The sequence below is a fragment of the Bombus fervidus genome, chromosome 3, assembly GCF_041682495.2.
Source record: "Bombus fervidus isolate BK054 chromosome 3, iyBomFerv1, whole genome shotgun sequence".
Taxonomy (NCBI): domain Eukaryota; kingdom Metazoa; phylum Arthropoda; class Insecta; order Hymenoptera; family Apidae; genus Bombus; species Bombus fervidus.
The window spans coordinates 19,697,173-19,721,657 of NC_091519.1; the positions used below are offsets into that span (position 1 = coordinate 19,697,173).

Here is a 24,485-nt window from a genome sequence, read left to right on the forward strand (position 1 = left end):
AATTTCCCGTGCAATCCTAAAGATTACAAATCATACAACGGGAAAGACAGAGGAAGCGTAAGTAAACCATGTACTGTTTCTATTTTGAAAGTACATAAGCGAAATGATATCACGCGTTACCTATAATCCAACGATACTTAACAGATGCGATACAAAATCCGTAGTGAAATTACTTTTACAGTCGTAAAAAGGTGAAGGGTTGGAGAATCGAACGAATTCGACTATATTGTTGTAACAATCGAGTCAAAACAATCCGATTATCCGTAAGATTTTAACTCGTTTGTTCCCTAAAACGTACAACGTGTTCATTTGCCGAAAACTATCAAATTGCGTACGAAAATAGCTTGGCGCGAGCTAGGCTCGGACAAAAACGTGGAAGATGGTTCGCGAAAGGCAACGAGAAAAAAAGAAAGAGACGATACGAGCAAGTGGACGATACGAGCTGTATGTAATTCGATTCCTACAGCGTCGTGACGTTCAACATCCAGCAACCACGCTACCCACCTGCTGTCCGCGCTATCCACCAGGGTCTACGTTGCTGGAGTGTCGTTTCGAAGGTGATCAACCTGTGGCGCATATCGTCCAAATTCCCGGGGATCGGTGCACAGCCACCCAGAAGATAAATTTGCTCGTCGAGACGAAAGCGACGAAATTTGGACCATCGGCCAGGTAGGGAAGGACGTAACGTACTATGAGCTGTAATTAATTACCACCTACGATTCTCCACCAACGAATTTATTACCGTAATATTTACTAGAACCTCTGCGAAGAACAAATGTCTGAAAAATACGTACATTTTTAGAGAAGCCAACTCGAGCAACGTAATTTCCTATACCGTTGCGACTTTGGCAAAAGGAAAATTAAACTCGAAACTTGTTCTACACCTTCGTTCGCTTCAAGTAAATCAACTTCTCTTCCAGGATCGCGTCTTATCCTCGAGAAGATTCAACGACATCTAACGAATCGTGTCCAATAGCGAAACGTCCTATGACCTTTTGCTTGGAATCCCGCGAATGTTCAGAGGGACCAGTCGCTAGAGCCGTCTTGGTTCCCACGGAAAATCTGTCGTCGAATGGCGCGGATAAGATAACCACGTTACACATCAAAAAAGGCGATAAACATCCGGACAAAGCGTATTCCAAAGTGGCGTACGGTCCAACGATCGAAGAGACAGACACCCATTGTAACGTGGAAGAGCGTGACGCACCTGTGACGTTCTTCGGTTGTACCGCGTCTAAGAAACAGGCGACAGCTAGGATCACCAAGTGTCTGAAAAACGACAGGGACATTGGAGCGAAAAGGTGTTTCGAGACGCGTGTGCCTCGAGACAGCGACCGGCCCACGGCTGTGGGTTTTATCTGCCCGCCAGAGAAATCGGGACCGTGTTCGCACGGTATTCTCGAAACGAAGATCGACGAGCGTGGACCGGAAACACGAATGATCACTTTTCCACGGGGTGAAGATTATTACGGTTACATGGAGTCTAAGGCTTGCGAGGAAGGACCGACTGCTAGGATAATCCAACAATCAGCCGATACTATCGACAAAGAAGATCGTTGTCGGACCAAAGGCTTCGACGAATCTGCTTCGAAGTTCCAGTGTTCGCCATTGAACTACGCAGATACTTGTCCAAGCACGAAGCAACCGAAAGAAAAACACGTTACCGATATTAAGCGCGATTTGCCGACAGTGAAACGTAGAAACGGCCTTGATTCCTCTCGCGTCGATAAACCAAATACCCCGAAACGAGAGACGAGAAGACAAGTTTGTCCCGCTTATTGCTGTCAGCCAACGCCCAGACCTAAGTCGTGTTCAAAATCGTTCGAGCCAAATTGTCGAAAACCTCGTAACAACGCTGTCGCTTCTGGTCGTGGCCATCAGTCTACGGATAGATCAAAATCGTGTTCGAGTACGCTTCAGCAACGTCCAGAATCGCAGACCGACTGTACCGACGTTAAAACGCAGAAATATCTTTTGGTACCGTGTACAATTGTGGACAAAACGAAGGACGAAATACGTGAAACCGATACGGAGGATTGTACAAAGTCGAAGGGTGTTCCTCGAATTACGTCAGAGGAATTGCTGACTCGGTATAGGGAATATATGCCTCCGAATCTACTGATTCGCTACGAAGCATGTCGCTCAAAGAGGAACGGTCTTCAGGATCAGTGCACTTTGCCTGTTCCAAACATCGTGCTCGAATTGAAAAGGAAAGAAATGCAATGTTCGGAAGGAATCGACGCATGTCCCAACTAACCGCAAACCAACGAAACCGCACAGGTTGGTTTTATTTCGTCGGCCTTCGATGAACTCGAGGGAATAACCAGGGTCCACTCGTACTCCTTTTCTTTATTTTTCCCTAAAAGATGTTCGGACGCGTCTTGGTCGAGTCTGTACGATGTATAATAAGTGTCAGTAACCGTTGAAAAAACGTAGCCGCTATGCAAGTGAAATTGTAATTTACGGTGCAACTCGTTTAATAAAATTGTTTCTAATGAAAAAATTGTGTTTATTAAGACGGACATGCTCTATAGCGTAGATACTGCAACGTAGATAGCATAGGTTTTCGAGGAAAGTTGAGAATTTGGATGGATTTAAGAGGTTCAGAGATACTTAGCGTCGAATATACGAGATATTATTCGTCTTATTCGTTACAGCAAGGTTGAAAATAAAATTATTTATTCCGTACCTTACGATATTCGCTGTATTCGAACGAGTATTATGAAATTCATTATCCATACATAACGCAGCCGAGGTCGTCGGCAGACGTGAATCGACGTCTTGTGTTTTTCAAGCGTTGCCGACGGCAGACGTGAAACGACGTTTTTTTATTTTTCCAAGCGTTGCCGCGTTTTCCATTTACATATTTACCTTGCAAAATTGTGCGGCAGGTGAGACTACACGCGCGCGGCAGCATGCCGACGTCAAACTGCTAATTTGAATTTACGGCTGAGAAATTAATAGAATCCCATTTTCAAACTTTTACGCAATAGTCGATTAAACGAACATTTAGTCGAACGAATCTACTTGTTTAATCATAAACTTGTAATATTCGAACGAGAAATCATAACGAACAACGGATTTTAATGTAACAAAGGATTAAGTACGAGATGTTTTCTAGGCAGAGAACGTTGAAAAGTCTCGGCAAGTTCAGCGCGCAAACCCACGGCCAAAAAATGGAGATTCAAAGTCGAAGAAATTGTTGGAAAAACCGACGAGCAAGATCCGTCTGAAAAAAATTAAATCTCGAGAACTGTGCGCAGGAGTAGTTTACATAGATTGCGATTGCTACCATCGAAACGGGCTGCAACACGATTGTCCGCGTGCTCCCTGCAGTGGTAAATAATTTACCATAAACAAATATACTTATTTTCTCGAAAAGAAAAAAAAAAAAGGAAAGAAACTTTTTCACCTGGTGCAACGGGGAGCAAACTCGGAGCGATAGTTATCGTGATTTCGCGGCGAGTGAAAAATCATTAAGCGTTATTTTAAATTGCGGTTTTTTTTTTTAACGGGGACCGAAGTTAGACGATACAGAAGATGAATTTCATCGTGATAATGTCCAGCCGCGATTCCTTCGTACGTACGTACGTTCTTAAACGAATCTAGCTTCCTTAAACTGATCGACCAAGCAAGTCCTTTCTACGCATGCTAGTATATTTCCTATTACGTATTTTATAGAATTCCGAAATACACGCTAATTTCATAAATCTTCTATTCCTACGCTGTGGAAAACTAATTATCTGTGAAAGGTCCTTCGTGTAAAGCGAAACCCTGGCCCAAGTGCGACATGGCGGAGTATTTCATGAACAAGTGGGATACGTACTATGAACACTTGGATACAATACCACCTATTTCATTTTGTGGATCAAAGGAGCAATGGTTCGCGATTCTCGAGGAGGAACAAAAGAGACTGAGAGAAAAGCGTGAAAAGACGAGAACTGACGAAAAGAAACTGCGGAAAAACTGAAGCCGCGTCTACGAAGGAACAGGTAAAAGGAAAATCGTACTCGATATCGTCCATCGAACAAAATTCCAACGATAAGGCGAAATAAAAATCTGTTAGCCCTCGAACGCACAGCGTTTGCCATTTTTCAGCATATCGAAAACGCGTTTCATTCTGTTCCTTACAAACGGTGGAAAATAATGAATTTTCTATGGAAACGCGTGCACGTGGTGTATCGAGTTAAAGAAAACAAAAGCCACTGGATATTTACGATCGAACGAACGTTCGTGTTAAGGTTTCGACTAATTCGTATGCGACGTGGCTCGAGTCATTTGTGGCTATTCGCGTTTTGTGATTCTTTCCACGTTGAAATCTCGTTATTAAAAGAAACAAATGAACCGAACGTGTGTACCGGAAGCTGCGGTACATATTCACGACTCCGCCGCTAAGAATACTGTTTTATTTCCGGCACGAGCGATACAGGATACCGAAATACCTCGAATTTCTGCCTGAAAGGCAACCGTAAATCGGGTTTAGATTCCTTCTCGAGTTAATGGTAACAGAAAAATTACGCAGACCTCCGATAGAAGGGCCTTTTAAGAGGCACGTCACGCAAATACACTCCAGCACCGCGTATACATATCGTTCTTCGTTTTCCGGTCCGATTAGCAACAGACTCGATGTTAATAAATAGAAAACGATAAACAAAATCACAGCTATAATATTCGTACAAATATCATCTCACTAAAATTCCATCCGATTTGAAAATATAAGAAACGCGTTAAAAATATACGACGTGTAGATTATTCGCTAATACGTACGATCATCTCGTGGCACTGAGAAACATCCCAACTTATTTTTAAACGTAAATTACATAGACGCGCCTTTGTTTTATACATGAATGGCTATTTTTACGTTTTCGTTATCTTATAACGTTTGTTATCCAGTTTGATATATTACGCTGGAGAGGGAAAAATGCTTAGCTATCTCAAGTGGTAAGATTTTGTAAGCTGCTCTCGAAGAAAATTAACCGTTCGCTGTAGCTTGGCAGAGTCTTAATTAGGGCACTGCTACGAAGCCATTATTTTGGATATAAAACCTATCTGTTCGTTAATTCGTTCGTTAATTAATCGCGCGTTAATCATTGGAGACGGTACATTTTATCTTCTCGCGGAGTCGGTAGACTATATACGTTTAGATCGCCGATCAACTTAATAGCGGCGCATTCCTTTTCACGAGCAAATGTGCCGGATTCGTCGATGCGACGATTTATCGTTTTTAGATACCACTATTCCAAAAATATCGGTAGATGTTCCGTTAAAGTCGGAAGAATCTTTGCTACGACGATCGTAAAGAACTAAACAAAGCTCGACGAGAGCGTCCGATCGCGGAAAGAACGCGCAACACACCCCTCGACTCGATGCGTACGCACGTATATCCGTCGATATCTAATCGTCGTGCTCGGCCGTCGGAACCGAGGAACGCGTTGCGTCGCCAGGCCGGTTTAAAAACAGCTCGCCACGGAGGTTCGGTTTCGTGGATTAAAAGGAACGCGCGTGCACCGTGCACCGTGCACAGGGTCGCCGAATCGACTCGCGTCTGCCAGGAAATAACGGAGCGTGATCCGTACCCGTGAGCGAACCACTTCCGTCTCCCTTCCCTTCCCATAGCCATTTGCATCTAGCATTTGCATCGGGACGACGGCATCTGAATAAGAACCGCGAGCGCTTTGTTCCATTCCAAGCGATACTTTTTCGTTCGACTTTGCGTCGAAACTTGTTCGTCTTTCGAGAAACATCGATTTCGAAATACGTGCACGTATATCGACTAATCGCTGATCCATCGGGTTAGAAATATTTTCAACGTCTTTTCCGATTCGAGGCGAGCGATCCTGATCGATGGAAAAGTATAAAACCAAATGCGAAATTCAACTAAACGTCGAAGCTAAAATTATCCAAGATATTGGATAGTTTCGAAGGAATTTCGAATCATCTTCGGAGAATAAACGAAAAGTGCACGCGTGATACGGCAAGCAAAATCTAATATCTTCAAAGAGTATTATTCCTAAAGTACCTATATTTCGGACCTGTACCAAGGATTTCCCTGTCCCTTTTTCCAACGAAAAACAAGATCGTATCGCGACCGTTCGTGTTCGGACCGTACAAACGACAGGGTGGACGTGAATTTAAAACGAACGATTCTTCGCGTCGAAGCGAGCGAACAGGAAGGGAGTAGTAAAACGACGAAATAGAAACGAAACACGGCGGAGTTCGGTGAAAGCTCGAGGAATTCGAGAGAGAACGAGAGAAAAGACGGATAGCAGGATACGAGAGGACGGCAGAGCGTAGAAGCATTCCAAGTAATAGAAAAGTCTACGAAAGACGAAGGGCGGCGGCATCGGAGTAGTGTACGTTGGAACCGGAGGACAGGTAACGAAGAAAAGGATGCATCGTCGTGCAATCAACGGGAAGATAAAACCCTTTTTATAAGGTCATCGGAGTTACGTTACGTCTCCTTTTATTCGCTGGATATCGATATATCTGCTGTTATTTTACTCTCACTCCGTTACACCGATACCAAGCCAGGCTCGTAGACTACAGAACAGACTACAGAATTGATCAATAAGCTTCGACGATCTTAATCGGACGGCTCACTTTCGATTATCACAGAAAACAAAAAGAAAGAAAAACGCTATATACTCTTGAAATTACTAAATCGGATTTATATTTACCGGATCGTTTGGTCGTTCGCGTTATAAAGAATATTCTATCGATAGACGTCGTACGAGACTCGCGTGAAAGGCGAAAGAGGATCGGTTCGATGGTAGACGATGTTTGAACGGAGAATATTAAAAACAAATATCTTTCGCTCGTTGTACGGAGGCGTTTTTATCACAGCGCGGCGTACGAACGTCGTCGCACTTACGTCTCGTGCGTGCAACAATTTCGCTAACGTAACTGTTTATGTAATTTAAGACACGTGTAACCGTTACCGATCGCTTTTTGCGGTGGAACACGAGGCAGTCGAAATTTAACGCTACGTAGCATCTAGCAGCGGATGGGTGGAAACGAGGCACGGGATCGGCGATCCAACCGGAGGAAGAACGAGAAAGAAAAGAAGCAGAGAGTCCGGCGAAACGATGCAACGCGGAGAACCGTATACGTGACTAAACAACGACGACCACAGAGACGCACGACTACAGTGGCGAGTTACGATGCGATCGGAGCTGCTCGAGTTGCAACGTCAGAACGAATTAACAGGTAAGAACGAATGACCAGGAATTTTACGACATTTTTCAGTGAGTCGCGAAATCGTGAAAGTATTGCATAGCTTACGTAAATTAGAATCGTAGGTCGAACGACTTTCCAAGCTTGGAATAGAACAGAATTATGGGCAATAGCGTAAAAACGATCGATTGTTATTCCGATTTTAGCAACAACGACCGTAAGGAGAAAAACTGCGACGAAAAGGTGTAATAGCTTCGAAGAAAGCGCGTTTACCGAAATTCGAAGAACGGTTGGCTAACGCGTGGCGAACAGACGTGGGAAAGGAGTGAAATTTGAAAGGGAGAGACACACTAGTGGTGTGAAAGCGACGTGGCAACGGGTACCGGACGGAGTAGCCTCGAGACAGAAATTAAAATTTTCCGTCTGGTTTGCACGAACCGAACTTGGAAATGCGATTCTTGCATCCCCTTGCCGCTTTCGTACGCTTTCGTCGAGACCTTCGATATCGAATTAATACCTGCGTCTAGAAGAAGACTCTGGTCTTCTATGATTTGCGATTCTCGGCCGAATCGTCGGCGCAGCAACGGTTCGTGCAACGATCTTTTTCCCTCCGTTTTCCTTCCAATCGTTTATTTATTACGATAGGAAATTAAATCGATGCAATTATTTTCGATTAATTAAATTACACCTTGATAAATTTAACTCTCTCTCTCTCTGTTGTCTTTAGTTTATTCTTAGTTTATCTTAATTTCCTTCTCATTTCATTTTTTATACGTATACCTACGACTTTTATATAGTTTTTATGGAGTATGATAACGCGATACAAATTATTAACACAGATTAGCGGATTGGAATCTGGCAAAGTTACGAATTAACGCGGTTGGTACGCAAGCGCGTAACTTTTGACGGTGAAAGTAGCATTTCTAAAGAATTCATTTGCAAAATAATACAGATTATTATCGTAAAAGATAACGTGCAAATATATGCTTAACGCGTGATGAGACTACGTTTAATCGAACAAAGTGAAAATGAAATTCAGCCGTATAAAGATACGAGTACAATACAGTCGTAACGAAGCGACTCGCATATTCGGAGAGATCGCTTTCCATATTTAAAAGTACAGCGACCACGTACTATGTAAAACGTACGCGAAGCGAAATTAAAATAATATTCAGATTATTCGAAAGCTGTATTATTTTCGTTTTTTAAACTCCCCCTTATTTCTTAATATGAAATAAAGCGAATTCGAATAAAATACATTAACGCTAACGACGAGACAAGAAAGAGATCTCTGTATCGTATTCCGAATTTAATCTTTTTTTTTTCTTTTTTTTTTTTTAAGCAATTTATAAAACAAGTTAGTTTACAAGCTTATCGAAACTAGAGATAACTTTTACCGTACTACGTCAACTCGATACAAAGTTAACGAACCAAGACGTAAATTACGATAAAAGTTGCGACGAGCTCGTCTGGGATCATAGCTAAAGGCACGTTTTTAATTAGCAACGAAATCGCCATCTACGTGCTGGAAAATGACTTTCCACGAAAGTCACGCGATACCTTTGACGCGTTAGAAAGCACGGCGTGGCCGTGGAACGTGGAAAGTAGAAGAGGCGACGTTTTACGGACAGGAGTAAAAGAGGTTAAGCAGCGTTTGAGTGGAAATTGATTTGCTCGCGCAAGAAGAGAAGACCGTAGGTGAACAATACGGTATCACCTTGCACGGTCAACGATCCGACGAATGGAACGCCTTATACGATCGACCATGATCTTCCACTCCACCTTGTAGGGGGTGTGTGACCATTAATGGTTGTTCATGCGCTTCTCGGCACATACATACATAAGCGTCCAAGTTACGTACGAATCGTGTCCGTAGCGTTAATACTCCGGCTTCGACCTTTCATTCTATACTGAAATCGATCCAATAAATTTATCGTTTATCTTTCTTGCATTTTTATCGAAATATATACGAATCGGATCGACGATTATATATTCAAAATATTTTAACGATGTTTCTACGACGTATACGACCATGTACGAGATACGCGCGTCTAATCAAAATATTCGTACGAAATGTCATTTAATCAAAAATATAATCGTTTTATTCTTACGCGAAATACGTAATAAGTTCTGCGTAATTTATATTAGAATCTCTTACTCTTTTCACAGTAGTTTAGAGGCGTAACATCGAAGTAAAGTTTCGATCAAACGGGACTTTGCGTACCGTGTAATACGTACAAGCGCGTTTAAAAATCTTTTACGCGATCTATCCAATTCCTTTTCCATGATTGCGCGTTAAATCGAAGCAGACCGAATTTAGTACAACGTAGGATAGATATTTTATCGATAAGTAGAATTTATTTATCGACGTATATATATAAGGGGATCGGAGCGCGATCAGCCCCTCGTGGTGAGTTTTGGTAATCGAGATTATTATTTCCGAGTACCGCTGTTTGAAAAATGATACCAAGCCGGAGAGTCGATCAAAGGGCGTCGTGCGTAAAGAAGCCACGCTAATTGACCGAACGTCGGTAATAGCGGAAAAATACGCTTCGATGTACCGACCGTAGCGAAAGCTAACGGTAACGTTATTTTCTGTACTCTTGCAACTGCAACTGTGGTTGAACTTGTAGTTTTCTATATACGTATGTACGTGAGTCGTTCGATTTCGTTTCACTTTTATTAAACTACGAGAAATTGCAATTATATAATTTCATGTCGTTGATCTGGAGCATTTGTTATTCACGTTGACGCTAATAATTTTGTTATCCCTTATAATACAGTACAATCCTGTTGTACATAATACTGGCTATCGTTACTCGAATTGCTACAATTTGTAAAAGGCAACTACTTTTTTACGAGACGAGACAAAAAAAAGATCGATCAATCGATTTTTGAATCGTTAAAACAAATCGTACAAGATACTTCGATGACGTTTAGTTTTATATTTTACGTATGATTTCGTTCAGTCTTTTGACATACGTTAATTCCTACAATTTTTAGTACGGAGATAAGTAAAACCGCGCAAATATCGCGCGTTTCACCGATAAATCGCATTCTCTCGTTTTAATTGAAACAACAAGCTGTCATTTCCTACAACTTTACTCGTTCGGCTCTTTCGTTCGACGACTCGCTTGCAGACAGTTTGACTAGAACCGAATCGTCCTCTGTATACGTACTTTTCACTCTCAGCGTTTTTTCCTAATTAAACTAAAGAGACTAAAGAGATAATGCCAATTTTCGACCTTCCCGTAAAACTTTCGTTCGCATTGCTCTTCGTTCCCATCAACGGAGGATCGTTGACAAACAACGTTGGTACAACGTTTATAATCTCATCAACGCGAGAATTCTAGCCAGCCAGAATGAAGAAAAAAAAGCATTAGCCAGGAGAAAAAGAAATCTTATTTAAAATCTCGCCGCGAATAATTAAACTTTTACGGCGTGCTACCTGGAAACGATACGAAAGTAAAAAAATCGAGTTATTCGGCTACCACTTCGCTCTTTAAAACTCAATTTTCAGGTAGACGATATTCAGGTATACGGTGACAGCCGAAGAGTAGAGTAGAATTAGAATAGCGTTTTTGGTACAAATAGTTTTATATAATAAATAAATTTGATACTCGTTGGTATAAATAATTATTTCGTATACCAGACGTATTATTCGAGAGATATTTTCGCGAATACCGACTGAACGATACGTAAAAGTCATTGACGGCGACGAATTTTTAGACGCTCTATGCGATACGATAAAAAGGTGTTGGAAAGAAAAACGAACGAAGCGAAAGGAACGAGCATTGGAATTCGTTAAACAAGAAACAAGAGACGAAGACATTCAGGGCGGAGACGACGTTCGTGTCAGCCTTTTCAATCCAATTAGCTTAATTGTTCGTGTAATTAGTTAATCCTGTTGTTCGGTTCGCGCCTACGGCATTCCAGCGTTCGTAACCTTGCGGTTAATTTCTTTCTGCCAAGGCAACGCTCACCTAACAATACCTATTAATAAGACGATCGTCGCCACGAATCGTACATCGGGTTATTGTTTCACGACGCGCGTTTTGCGTAACGTTTGTACAAGAAAATATCTTTGAAGGTTTATTCAAAGTTGCGGTCGTCGGGTACGTAATTAAATGCGGTTAAAGGAAGAAAATTCTTTTCCCGATAAAAAGATATTTTTTCCACTTTGTTCGAAAATAAGCGATTAATTTCGCGACTACGATCCGCGTGACGCTTCGCAACGCTATCGATCGTACGCAAAGCGCAATTTCTTTCCAGTTAGTTTGTATGTCCTATTGTACGCGTTAAATTACCGTCACCTTGCTCAACAAGCCTTATTGTTCTTTGACTCGATCGTCGAGTTTCTATCCCCTTGGCGTAGGTTTCGCGGTGCTTTTCGAGAGTCCGAATAAGCGCAGCGACGATGAAACGTCGCTGACAACGTAGCGATAACGGTTTCGATCTTACGAAACAACGACGCGACCATCTAACGTCCAACGCGTTACACCGACAATGCCACAGCCGAAGCAATTATATTTATAGACACCTGTCGCTTTTATAGTCAAGCGTCTTGACGCTGTTCTCGACGCTGTTCTCGACGCTGTTCTCGACGCCGAAGGATCATCGAGACTTATATTAGCCGCCCAACAAGAAAAATGTAATTATCGATCGTTCTCCTTATATAGCTAAGAACGATCGCGCTGCGCCAATCCAACGCGAGTCCTTTAAATTTATATTATTTTATATCGCACGCAACGTATATTTATATTTTTACCGGATTAAACGCGTTCAACCGTTTCAACGGCCGCTCTGAAAGTCTAACGTTCGATAAACTTACCGTAGGTCGTGAGTTTATTGAACTCGATTTAACAGAATTGAAATTTATCGTTCAGCTTGGACTCGCTTACGACTCACCTCGTCTTTTCCGAGAATCATGTCGACTACTCTTAGGTACGGACTTTCCTTTAGACTCACCTGAAAAAGAAAAAAAGATACGTATACGTTAACGACGTTCATCAACGAACGATGACTCGGAGGAAGCGGAATACGATGGGTTCGGTTACACGGGACCGTTCCTCGCGTGGCTTTTTCACCGTGCCACGCACTCTCTTAATGGACACAACCCGAACAGATTCACGCTGCACGCTCCAATTCTTGCAGCGTTTCGCGACGCTGCAGCGACGGCGAATCTCGCCACCGGCGTTCCTCGCGAACGCCACGACACTCGTCGCGTCCACATTTTTGTCTAACTGTACTCAACGGGGAAGCAACCGGATTAATTGCGACCTGATTAAGTGCACCGCGTGAGATCCGTTCTGGTAATCTCTTCCCGGTGCGCCAACCAACGCAACATGAGAAACTTCGCACGTGCAGTCGATCCGTTTTAATAGCAAGGATTTTCAGAGTATCGAAGTTTCTCGGATATTTGTCCATACGATATATAAAACTCGCAAACTCAATTTCTCTTTTTCATTGCTATTCAATGTCTCACTCTCTAAACTTGCTACAGAGATACGCTATTTATTCGTTTCTTCGACGTTGCAATCTAATTGAATATAAGAAAATAAGCTATTACGCTTGTATTACATTTATATTTGTAAATTTAAGTTGTTTCGATAATATCAAGGGACGGAAGTTAACTTAAAATCAACTTCTAAGCAAAGAAGATTTTGCAAACGGCGAGTCACGGGGTTAATGTGAAGTCAATGAAATGTAAAAAGAAAAAGAATATCGTTTATTCGTTATTTCAGGCAACGTTAAAAGTCGCTGTGAAATCGAAAAATTATATTTCGATCTTTCTTCGATATCGATTTATCCGCTCTCGGTTACGTATGTACTTTCTCTCTGACCAACTCGCAGCAAACCATAGCAGTTGGTACTGGTACGCGAGATTTAATTTTCGTTTCAACCCCGTTCTATCGCGATGGTATTCGTGACAGAGACACCGGAGTTGTGATACAACTACGGTTATAATACCCAAGATTCGCCGAGGTCCGAGAAAGTGTAAAATCTGATATGGCATCGTCGTACAAACGCTTTGGAAAACGTTTAATCGTTCGGACGTAATACTTTGCTTTTCAGAAAGTCTCGTTTGAAATCAGATCGATCGTTGCAATGAAAAAATATTTTTCGTCTCGATATTATACTCGATATCAGACTCGAACGCGCTTTATTCGATTTCTTTGATTTCGATAATACCGTTTCAGTGTTATATTCACGGAAATAGTGTGGTAGACGGAAGAATAGCGAAAAGAGAACAAAGAAGAGATGGAATCGGCGGAAAGCAGCACCATACCTAAATCAGTCAGAGATCTAATTTAATAAAACGAATCTAAACAACTTTTTCTCGCGATTATCTTCGCTACGCGCGAATCGATTCATCTAAAACTACCTGCTTTTATTTTACTCGCGATCACAGCGCAATTTGATAATTGAACAGAGAAATTATCGTCGAGAACATTTCACGGTGAATTCGCGGAATGGGAAATTCGATCGAGACTCGGCGATTCGATTAGAAATTCCCTTTAATGAGCGGATGAGCGACGAGTAACGCTCTCTCGAATCGAAAGCTTTGCAACGTACGCGTACGTATGCATCTCGGTTTACGGGGGAAACTATATTTTTGTGCCAAACTTTGCACCAAGTTCCTTCCTAATTAAGGAAATTATCGAAATGTTGCTCGTTTTATATGCTATACATCCTTTCGGGATAACGAATTAATATTTTTACGTCTCTTCCCTAAGGATTAACGATAACAAGGATCTATAAATTCAAGCGAAGCGTCGATTTGGACGAGATTTACGATCGCAGCTCGTCAATTACGCTCCATCCTTTGGAGACTTCCGATTATTAGTTATGATTGATCACACGTCCAATTAATTTCCTCTGCGTGATAAAAGAAATCGTACATGTGAAAACCGCTTTCCCGAACTTTCAGGTTAGACTTTTGTCAGTCGGCCCGCAGGGACGATTTTTAATTGAAACCTTGTCTCGACCGGTAACAATTTAATCAACCTCTTAGCTCTAACCAATTAGAATTTTCACTCTCTTTTAGTCAATTACGGTGCTGTCTTTAGCTATCAAACAAACAAAAAAAAAAAAAAAAAAGTATATAGAACAACAAGAATAAACTGTTTTCTTCGTACGATATTCTATATTATGTTTTTCCATTTCTTATCGTAAGTCCGACGTATCGTAAGTTTTAACGATGTCAACATCTGTGACTAAAAATGACGAACGATAGACGAATTCCTCTTGTTGAAAGCGCTTTCCACGTTAGAGAAAACACTCGTAAAATTCTAGGCGATCGAATCTGATCGTAAAATGATTCGTACTTGATATTTCACGACACGTCGAAGAAGGTGTCCGATTCAGTGAAATTCGTTTCGGCGGAAGCGAATCGCAAAGAAATTGTTCGCGCGGTCTATTATGGAATTTTAAGCCGCGTTCGTTCGATCGTCTTTTCGCTTCGATCTGACCGGAGCAATCGTGTTATTATCGAACGATTGTACGGACGTGCCTTGCATAGGATATCTACTACAACGGGAAGCGAAGCACGTGTTTCGAATTGCTCGTGAAAGCCAGAGATTCGCGTCGAAATGTCAAGGAACTGTATCGAGGAATTTATACACGTTGGCGAAAATTCATGTACACTCCCATTTCTGTATTTCTTTCGATATAAAGCGAATGATACCACGCGTACAATATCACGTTCGTTTTAATTTAATAATTAACAATCATAATTAATAATTAACGTAACATCGTTTACATGGAATTATTACGGTCACGTTATGGCCACCAAGATGAAATCGGTGAAGCAGTCTTGCCACTAATTAAAGTTTCTTTGATAAAATATCGTTTATGCGCACTGCTTACTATTAAAAATTGAGGATAAACAATGTTAAACAATTACGTTTTACTAAACACCGAGCATTCCAGTAACTGGTAGTTAACGTTAAGGAGATACAACGACGTAACGAATAAATTCCATTGTAACGTTAAACAATGTGCGACAACCTAACGAGGGAAATATAATAACGAAAAAAGTATCTAATGTGAAAATTCCGTTCCTCTAACCGTTGCTCGAACCGATAGGCACCCACTACCACAACGAGTAATCTTAGTTTCAATCGTGTACATACTAGGATTCGTACTAGAAACAGATGCTTCTGAATTTCCGGGTAGAAATATGCAGACAGAAACGGAGAAACGGAGAAACGGAAAAACGGAAAAACGAGCAACGATAGGTACAGAGGGAGTGGAATAGGATCGATTCAATTAGCGTTATTATTGCGCGAAACAGAGGACAGCCGATAAAAAGTCGGAACGTCGAGGATAATTCGATGTCGACGTTTGTCCTGTCTTAATTCCCCTCGAGAATGGAAACGAATTTCTAGGGCTTTCTATCCAACGGTTTACCTCGTTCCCTCTTATCTCTTCCTGACTCTCTTTTCCTTTCTCTTCTCCCTTACCTTCTCTATCTCTTATCTCGCTTCTCAGCAGCGGAGCAGGTAAAATACCTGCTCACGGTCAGCTAGTAAAGCGATGGTATAATTAGAAGACGAGAAGCGCGCTCGAAAGGAGAACCAAAAGGACCTGGCCAGTCAATGAATCGATGAAATTACTCCGTGAGAGAGATTCTATCGCCGTAATATTCGTACTTTGTGCCACGAGTGCCTCTTTCGATGCTTCAGACTTCAGACGCGCTTCGACCCGGCATGTTTACCATTCTTTCCTCTTCTTCTTCTCTCCAGCTTCTTTCCTTCGTAGCATGATGCGCTAAAAGATATTTCAAGAGTGGAAACGCGGCGGTCTTTCTTTCCGAATAAAGTCGAATTTCTCCGAGAAATTGATGGCGTGACTTTTTGTACAGACAGTAGTATGGATAAATAAATATTTTGTCGTTTATGCGAAGTTGAAAGAAATAGGAAAACGATATTGGTTAGAAACGCAGAGTACAAATGAAATTCGTATTTACTAAACGTCGCGACAGACGAAACGTCGCGGAATAAAAATTTGAAAGAACGAGAAGGTGTTTCTCTTTCGAGCGATAAAATTCGGTAAAATTTTCAGCCAACTGATAATAATTTTATTTACGAGCCATTACGTGATATTACGTTTTTCAGGCGAAAAGGTACTCGATCTGCTTTCCTACCGTGTTTGGCAGTTAGGTTTATATTTAACAATATCTGGCTCCTACTTTCCTGTCAACGAGCAACAGCCAATGAGAAATTTAAATCCTTGCTCCACTGCTTTTCCATTAATTCGCGCGACAATGTGATTTCGACTATTCACGATTCGCGTTCACAGGCCCGTAAACAATATCGCGGAAACATTTACAGCGACACAGCTCGATAAAACTCTCGATAAGTATCGGAATTTGCGCTTGAAATTGCTCTAAACTCGGTAGAACTCTTTTACACAACGTCGGAACACGTTTAATTTAAATTGCGTCCTGCATCTGACATCCATAATTAGTAACGAATCGTACGAATCCATTAAGCGATAATTAAGTTACTTAGCAAGGAAAAAGATATCCAAGAATCGCAATTGCGATTAAAGATCGAAGCAGCAACGAGCACAGGATACGGTCGATGGGACGATTAATAAATCGAGAACAACGGATAAATCTTGCTGAGAAATGTAAGAACGTAGGTTAAGAAACTCGAACCAACATTTTGCTTACTTTCATAAGGAAAGTAGGTATAAGAAATCAGCCGTCTCTCCACTACTTTCCGTATATAAATTTCGTATCACAAAATTGTTTCTACAACGCATATAGATATTTTATCGTGCGATCCACCTGTAATTTCCTCCATCAAGCTATATTATCTAGGGAAAAAGCGTGGACTAGATAGGAGCATAGAAAAAAAGAAGATAGGAAAGAACGTACGCTTGTAACAATTTCCAATATCCTGTGGCACGTATCGGATTCTCATATTGCTGACGCACTCTGGTTACCAGTTAGCCAGCAACTGTGCAAGCAGACTCGACCTTGAGCAATTATTAGATCATCCACGAATAAATCTAGCGGATCGAAGAAGCCTCGAATCCGCTATTCCAGACACGGTCGCATCGCTTTCCGCTTACTTCTCGTCCTTTGTTACATCTTGCACGAAGACGATGAAATCGCTGTATCTCGTTGCGTTTCGGACAACATCCTTCCAACCTGTTTTATTAACGCGCTTGAGCAATCGCCTACAATTCTTATCTTTACTCGAGATAAAGATTTCCTCCTCTTCTGTTTACAAGCGGTAAGAAATGACTTCGTGCTTGGAAATTTCAACGTCAACTTTTTGAAATTTCAATATCCTTCGAAGTGTACGATTCCACGACGCACGATTTTCCCGTCCAATAACTCGCAAATTGTAATCGCCAGCCTAACTTTTATCCGAACGTCGTAAACCACGAGAGAACGAAATGGTCACTTTATTCACGGTCCGATAAACCGTTTAACTCCATACTCCGTGAAAGCGTACAATTGATTCGTAGCGATCGACGCTAAACTCGTCGATCCTACCGAAGATCGTCCGACACGCGAACAGGAATTCCTCGAGCACAGAGCGATCGGTTCATACAGCCTAGGCAATTTCGCGACACTCGTCGACGCGACGAATCGATTCAACGACCAATTAACCATCGATAAATCCGCCACGGATCAAGAAAATCCTCGACGATCACAACACGAAACTCCATAAATCTTCACGATCGTTTCTGTTTCATTAGCGTTAAGATCATGGATTCGTTGTTTCACGATGTTTTACAACATATCGTCACCAACATTAGCAATATTTAATATCGTTTTTTTGCAGGACTTTGTCCGAAAAACGAGTTCGATTTGAAATTTATTAAACGTAACAAGTATAGTTCTCTCACTGTTTCGTCACAAACGTCAACTACGTATGTATGTATCTCGCGAGAATTCTTTCGAATTCAACCGTACGTGTATTCAACCGTATCTACTCGTATTAAGAATACAGAAGATCCGCTGTGTGGATTCCATGGACCTTATTTAGAGAGTACAAAGGCTGTAAGAGTACTCGACGAGTGGAATCAACCAAAGTCTCCTTTGCATACGCATTACGCATACGGATCCATTCATGTCGAGAGATGAAGTCGTAAGTGTGGGAGGAAATAACGGATGTCTTCTCAATGACGATTATCGTTCTTCTTCGGTGAAAAGATAATCAACGACACATCTAGACACACGGTATCGATTCACGAGCAGCCTCTCAGTTGGACAGTGAACATGATACAGTCGGCAATGAACTGACGCAAGCGGAGGCCGCGTATGAAAGTAAATATTAACGCTGCCTCCTTCGGTTACGCTCGTCAGCCACGCCGGAGATCTTGTAAATACACCTTACTTGGCTGCATCCAAAGTACATACGCGCATATTCGCGGATTGGATCACTCCGATTCTTACGTATCGTCGCATTTTTAAGGAACAGGACACGCTCGTTCGACGAATTCGAAAGGAGCATATTTGGCTAGATTTAGCCGTGCTAACTGCCTGGTTTCTATGAAATTTATTTCTCTATGGCATGGTCGTAAAATCGTCGTAAATCATCTTACTAAGAATACAAGTATTCAAATACTGTGTTCTTCGAATCTTCTACATCCAAGATTGTCTCCTTTTCGATTTCACCACGTTGTATTAATTAACGGCCATCGCGATTTATGCTACATTTTCAGATGCTTTTATGGCATTTCTCGCGACACGGCGAGATGGTCGAAGCGGCAAACACACCGAGTATGTATTTCGGGAGCTACGTAGATACTTTTGAAGCGCGTTTCTCGCTCGAGAATTTGTGGGCGTCAGACGTTCTGGTTACCGTATCGTATATTCGCGTGAATTATTTGCAGGGCATAAATATCGGTGTCTTTTTATTCCTTCCGAATGAAACTGCCGGCGAACGAGTTTTATTCCGCCGGATACACGAGCAACACGTTGAGAAATTTCTTTCTTATATCGCAAGGTTAGAAAGAGTTTCGTTGTAGCGACATAGACGCGATTTGTTTTCGACCGTAAATTCGTTAAACGTAACCATCTGATCCGACGAATCTGATCGGAAATTTATATCGTTAAAATACATTTATGTTTGAGCTTACGAGTCACGCTTTTATACAGGTATGTCAACTGTATTACAGTTACATTGCGTTACAAAAATTTCAAAAAAATTAAAAACTTTAAAAACGTTAAAAAGTACACGGTTTCAGGTCCTCAAATTTCTCCGAAGAATAGCTGTAGCTGTTAACATCTGTTAAGCAATCGTCTCCTACGTAGGTAGCAGGTATCCGTCAAATTCTTTTCCCTACAAGACCGAATATTCGAGCAACGCGAAACGTTTATAGATCGTTGTCATTCGACGAGGAATTTCCATCTGGAAACGCATCTGTGCCAACCGTATCAATCGCGACTTGTTCTCCTTTTTCCCACGAGAGGTATTCTTTTATGGGAAAGTAGAAGTGCAGTTTTAACGAGCGTAGGCCCGTAACATTGCATACGCGAGTCACCTACGTCCTGTGTAGATCTTGCGTGTCCTTATCCTACGTACGATGTAGCGAAATCGTTCAATCTCTGTCGTCGTGACAAGCGTCGTGACAAGCATCGTGACAAAAATCAACAATAAACCGTTGGCAATGATTTATGACGTTAATCGCAGTGGAGGAAAAAAGAAAAAAAGAAATTTAATTGCGCTACTAAGAAATGATATTAGGAGGTGATATTTAATTAAGCGGTAGCTAATTAGGAGGAAATACTCAAACGCAAATAGTTGCAATTTCAATCACGAAGAAAATCCACAAACATTATTCGAACAAACATATTAGGTCGATTACAGTTTATTCTCTTGGATTCTACTCGATAGATCGTGCGATGATTCCTGTGTAATTTAATCATCCTACTTATTTGAATTTTTCGAATTTTTGCGATATCTCTGTTCTATTCTCTTTGCCTCTTACAATTTACGTAACTTTTCCTTCTCCGTCTAACAATTATACAATATTTTACATCGTATTTTACATAGTTGTAGCCTCGCTTCTACCCTTTCGTTCAGGCCTGTAATTGAGAATCTACCTGATTCGAGGTCGTCGTGGTCAGCTCCACGAAGGCAGGAGTGAAAACTGCGCGACAATCTTCGACCACCGGGCGACGCGCCCTCCGTCGAAACGTTGTGCATCTTCACGGCCAATTTTTCGAGTTCTCCGACCGCTTCCGTCAAGTAGGTCCGAGGTAAACCGAGTTCCGCGGCATGTTTTTGCGAGTTGCCCGCGACGATGCTCGCGCCAACGAGTACCGGGTTAATTAACGACTAATTAACGGGTAACTACGCGCGATCCTGCCTTGGCACAGGTGCGTGGGCGTGGCGGTAGGTCGCGGCCAATCTCTTCTCTTCTCCTTCCTCGCTCTAGTTCACACCTGCAAAGAAAATCAAATTCGTCGAGCGACGTTGATCGACGCACGCTCGAGGAACGTTCTCCAAAATAGCGACACGAAACCCGAGATCCGGGAAAACTGAACTTTACTTTACTACGAGACTGGAAGTTCTTTTCATTTTTATTCTGCTTGTTTCTCGCCTCTCTTTATTCCTAACGTAGAATTTAATGTCGAACGTGAACATTGAACAATTTCCTACTGAAATTAAATAATACAATATTTTTAGAAATTAAATGTTCGCGGTATTCGAATGTTCAAATTCATTATCAAATATGTATAATTACAAATTACGATCATATGGATCCGAGTGTGCGCTGTCTGCTTTGTGTCGCGATATAACTACTATTATAGAGTGGACGTTGTTTTTTTACGTAATACACATACCTGCCTGTGCAGACTTTTTCCGAAGGTTACGTTTAATAATAACGACGCTTCGTCTTTTTATACCTTCGAGTTTTTCCAGTACGACAAAGATATATATATAAATATCCACTAAAAATATATCTTCAACGTAATAAGTTAAAAAAAAAAAAAAAAAAAACGATAAGTGGGTCGCATTAAAGAATAATATGTAATACACGCTAAACGATAGAAACTGGAATCGTCGATAAGACGAACTTAAGTAATTTACCTTCCAATAGATTACTATCGAACGTTCTTTCCCGTCGAATATGAAAATCTTTTGTATCTACGAATCAACAATTTTACATTTAACAAATAACCTTCGACATACTCGGTCGAAATTCGCTTTACGAATACCCGAAATCGCAAAAATGAAAAATATCTCGATATGTCAGAAACCTATCGAAAATTATCAACCTATTGGAAATTTATTTTCAATGCATCGCGACCGATTGAATCGAGTTAAGTTTCGAAGACATCGGTAAAAAGTTCGAGCTCGTCGTGTTCAACCGATCGAACAAAAACAAATATGGCAACAATTGCGTAACGCGTTGGTCGAATTAGACCAAACCGTTGATAAACGATCCATCGCTCACCGTTACGTAAAACCTCTCATCCTGCACGCTCCAGCTCTTTATCGTTTATTGTTCGTCGTTTGTTCCAACGTGTACACTCTTCCCCGTGATTTCGTCCAACATTAATCAACGTTGAAAAACGCCTCTACATTTTCATTAAAGATTATTACCGTGGCTTTGTAGGATTTACACGATGGTCGTGTACGGCGAATGAAAAGCGCAACCCTTCGTGAGATTTTTCCTTTGTAGGCATACATATATGGGACGTGCTAGCCACCGAAGGAGAATCTCGGAGGAGACCAACGGGAGATAAATCTTCAGAGACTAGTTGGTTAGGATTTGCGGGATATCTTGCAGAAACGGATTGCACAACGAAGCTGCAAGGCGATTCGCACGATCGTGATGAACGAAGGAAGGGACGAGTAGAGTGTGATGTTACAACTTTTGTTATCCACTGCAGTATTTCTTTTCCTTTAGGCAAATATAGTTTACTCGTTTCGTTCGCTGTACGAAATACAAGTATATTTTACAACTATCCTATGATATTTTATTTACAAGCTTAAAGACGATCTTCGAGATTGTTCTTGATCTAGTGAAGCCTCTATCTCTATTAAAAATGTTCTCCAACTTAGAGAAAGACACGCTTCTATAGAACTTGCTTCCGTGAGTCAAGAAACTACGCGTTGACACATAACTCGAGGAATTTGTTGAAAAGGGAGTTTTCATTCTTAAATTCAACGTCTTGTTGCGTCATTTTTCACGCCTCTAAAGACAAAATAAACGTATACGCGTTTGATAAAATACAATGTCAACATCGCAGAGCGCACGTTCGTCTTTTAATTTTAATGCTTAACGATTGAGAGTATTAGCCACGAAGTTTTCAAATTCCATTACAAGAATGATAATTTTAAAGCACGAAAAGGCACCGCGAAGAAGCCAATGACGACTCACTTATGCAAGAAGGGAATCGCTTTTATGTGGCATCGTGCTCTCGCAATTATTGTATTTTGCAAGGATTAATCCAACAAGCGTGCGCGTGCGCACACACGATTGCGATTTGCTAAACGTATAATTTATGCTTTGCTTGCCAGCGTGTGGGCTCTTTGCTTATGCACGCGCTGCAGCTCGTAGGTGTGCGTGGGCGTGGTGCACTTTTTAAATAGGCCGCCAGGCTAGCTCGTAATTAAAGACCGAAAGGCAGAGAGATAAGTTTCGATTTCAGCTCTCGAGGCATCGTTGCCGCCGCGATGCGGATGGTTATTCGATTCGTCCTTGTTGCAATAACAATCTTATTTTAAATACGCTCCTTCGACTAATATTTCTTTACAATTTTCAGCTCTATTATTAGATTTAAAATATTTGAACTTACGTTTAAGGAACCGGATTCGAACTATTCTTATCGATGGAAATAACTCTATTTGTTTTCATTGTCTCTGCTTTACAACGTTTGAATACAGAAAAATACCACTTGCGACGGTTTCTCGACATTTCTATACGTATGCACGTCGTTTACATAAGGCTATATCTTTCTTAGAGCCAAACAATAAATTTATTTCTGATCATTTCGTAGAAACAGAGTTCTCTTGTTCTTAAACCTCGTTAGAACTTTAACGATCTTTCTTTCGAGCGGAAGCAAAGTTTGGCGTAGCTTTCCAAGTACACGGACCAATTGGAAATGCCAGAAACGAGCCAAAATTTCCAAATTTTTCTTTAACGAAAACACAGTTATTTGTTCAGTCTCTTCTTCCTTTTTCTCGTACGACGATCGCGTCACCGACACGCGCGAAATTTTCAAACTTTTTTGAGGATACACATTCAGATCTCGACTCAACGAATCTGAATGTAAAGCACGGAAGATCTCGATCGAGAATGACTTGGAGAACGCGTTACAGAAATGATATCCCCACGAACCACCTGTTGCTCGTAAACTTCAATTTCCATTTCCATGAAGCGACCGCGCAGCATGGCGCAACAGAAAGGTGCAAGAAATACGAATGCCGCTCGCTAGCGTCGGTGCTCGTTAATTTCTTCTTCTAACTAATTAACGATCCGAGTAATTTACGGTAAATGAAATATTAATTAGATCTCGGATCGCAGAGATCCGCTGGATACGTTTGTGGGAAGAAACGCGACTGAAATAACATATTCTTACAAATTTCACACGCACGATACGTATACAAGTACTCGTGTATTAACTCACTATCGATCGCGAACCCGGTATAAACGTTCCATCTGCAATTACGTATCGTTCGTAACTTTGTGGCTCGGGCCGCTTATCCTAACGCACTTTTAGATACAGATTCGTAGTTACCTGGTATTTTTCTTACGTATCCGCTATTTCACCTTATCCAGCGCATTGTACGAGATTCGATCGAGAGTCGAGCAATAATACGCCATCTACGTCCCATTGGAAGATACGTTCGTTACGATACACGCGCCATTAACCCCTCGTAAATCTTACGCGCCTCAGGAACTGTTATTATATTTACCCAGCGAGCTTTTCGCCGTTTCCTCGACGTTCGAAAACTGGTTCGTTAATCATTCGGCGGGGAAACAAGAGCGCGGGTCGTTAAGGCCGCTCATCGCAACAGGGCAATTACATTGAGCCGGCGTTCGACCAGGATTTACGATATCGGATCGGTATCGGATATTAATGACGCTACGTGAACTTGCAGGTTTCGTTCCATTCGCGTCGTGTCGCTTGAAAATAGAGATCAATGTCCATCGCGAAGGATAACTGACGCAAAGTACATAGTAGAATTTGAAATTGCGTCTTTACCCATGATCGACGGATCGTCGATGGATGAATCTTCAGGACAGAAGGAACAAACAATCGAGATAAATTTTGTGGAACTAATTAACGCGGCATGGCGTGACGTTCGTTAGTTTCAGGCAATTCGATG

General features: G+C 41.4%; 1 protein-coding gene across 13 annotated transcripts in view; it reads right to left on the bottom strand.

Moving 5' to 3' along the window:
- Raskol (Ras GTPase-activating protein raskol) overlaps positions 1-24,485 on the bottom strand; it is a 255,691-nt gene that overhangs the window by 76,725 nt on the left and 154,481 nt on the right. Inside the window, exons 1-2 of one of the 13 annotated variants that reach the window (XM_072023095.1) lie at positions 17,060-17,180; positions 12,082-12,141 (exon numbers count right to left, since the gene is read on the bottom strand). The exons of 10 other annotated variants lie outside the window; for them this stretch is intronic. In XM_072023095.1, the coding sequence (XP_071879196.1) occupies positions 12,082-12,141; positions 17,060-17,105 (106 nt within the window). In that variant the 5' untranslated portion in view covers positions 17,106-17,180. Of the gene's footprint in view, positions 1-12,081; positions 12,142-17,059; positions 17,181-20,245; positions 20,588-24,485 lie in introns of those variants that run through there. 2 more of the 13 variants (XM_072023089.1, XM_072023097.1) reach the window with 2 other exon arrangements.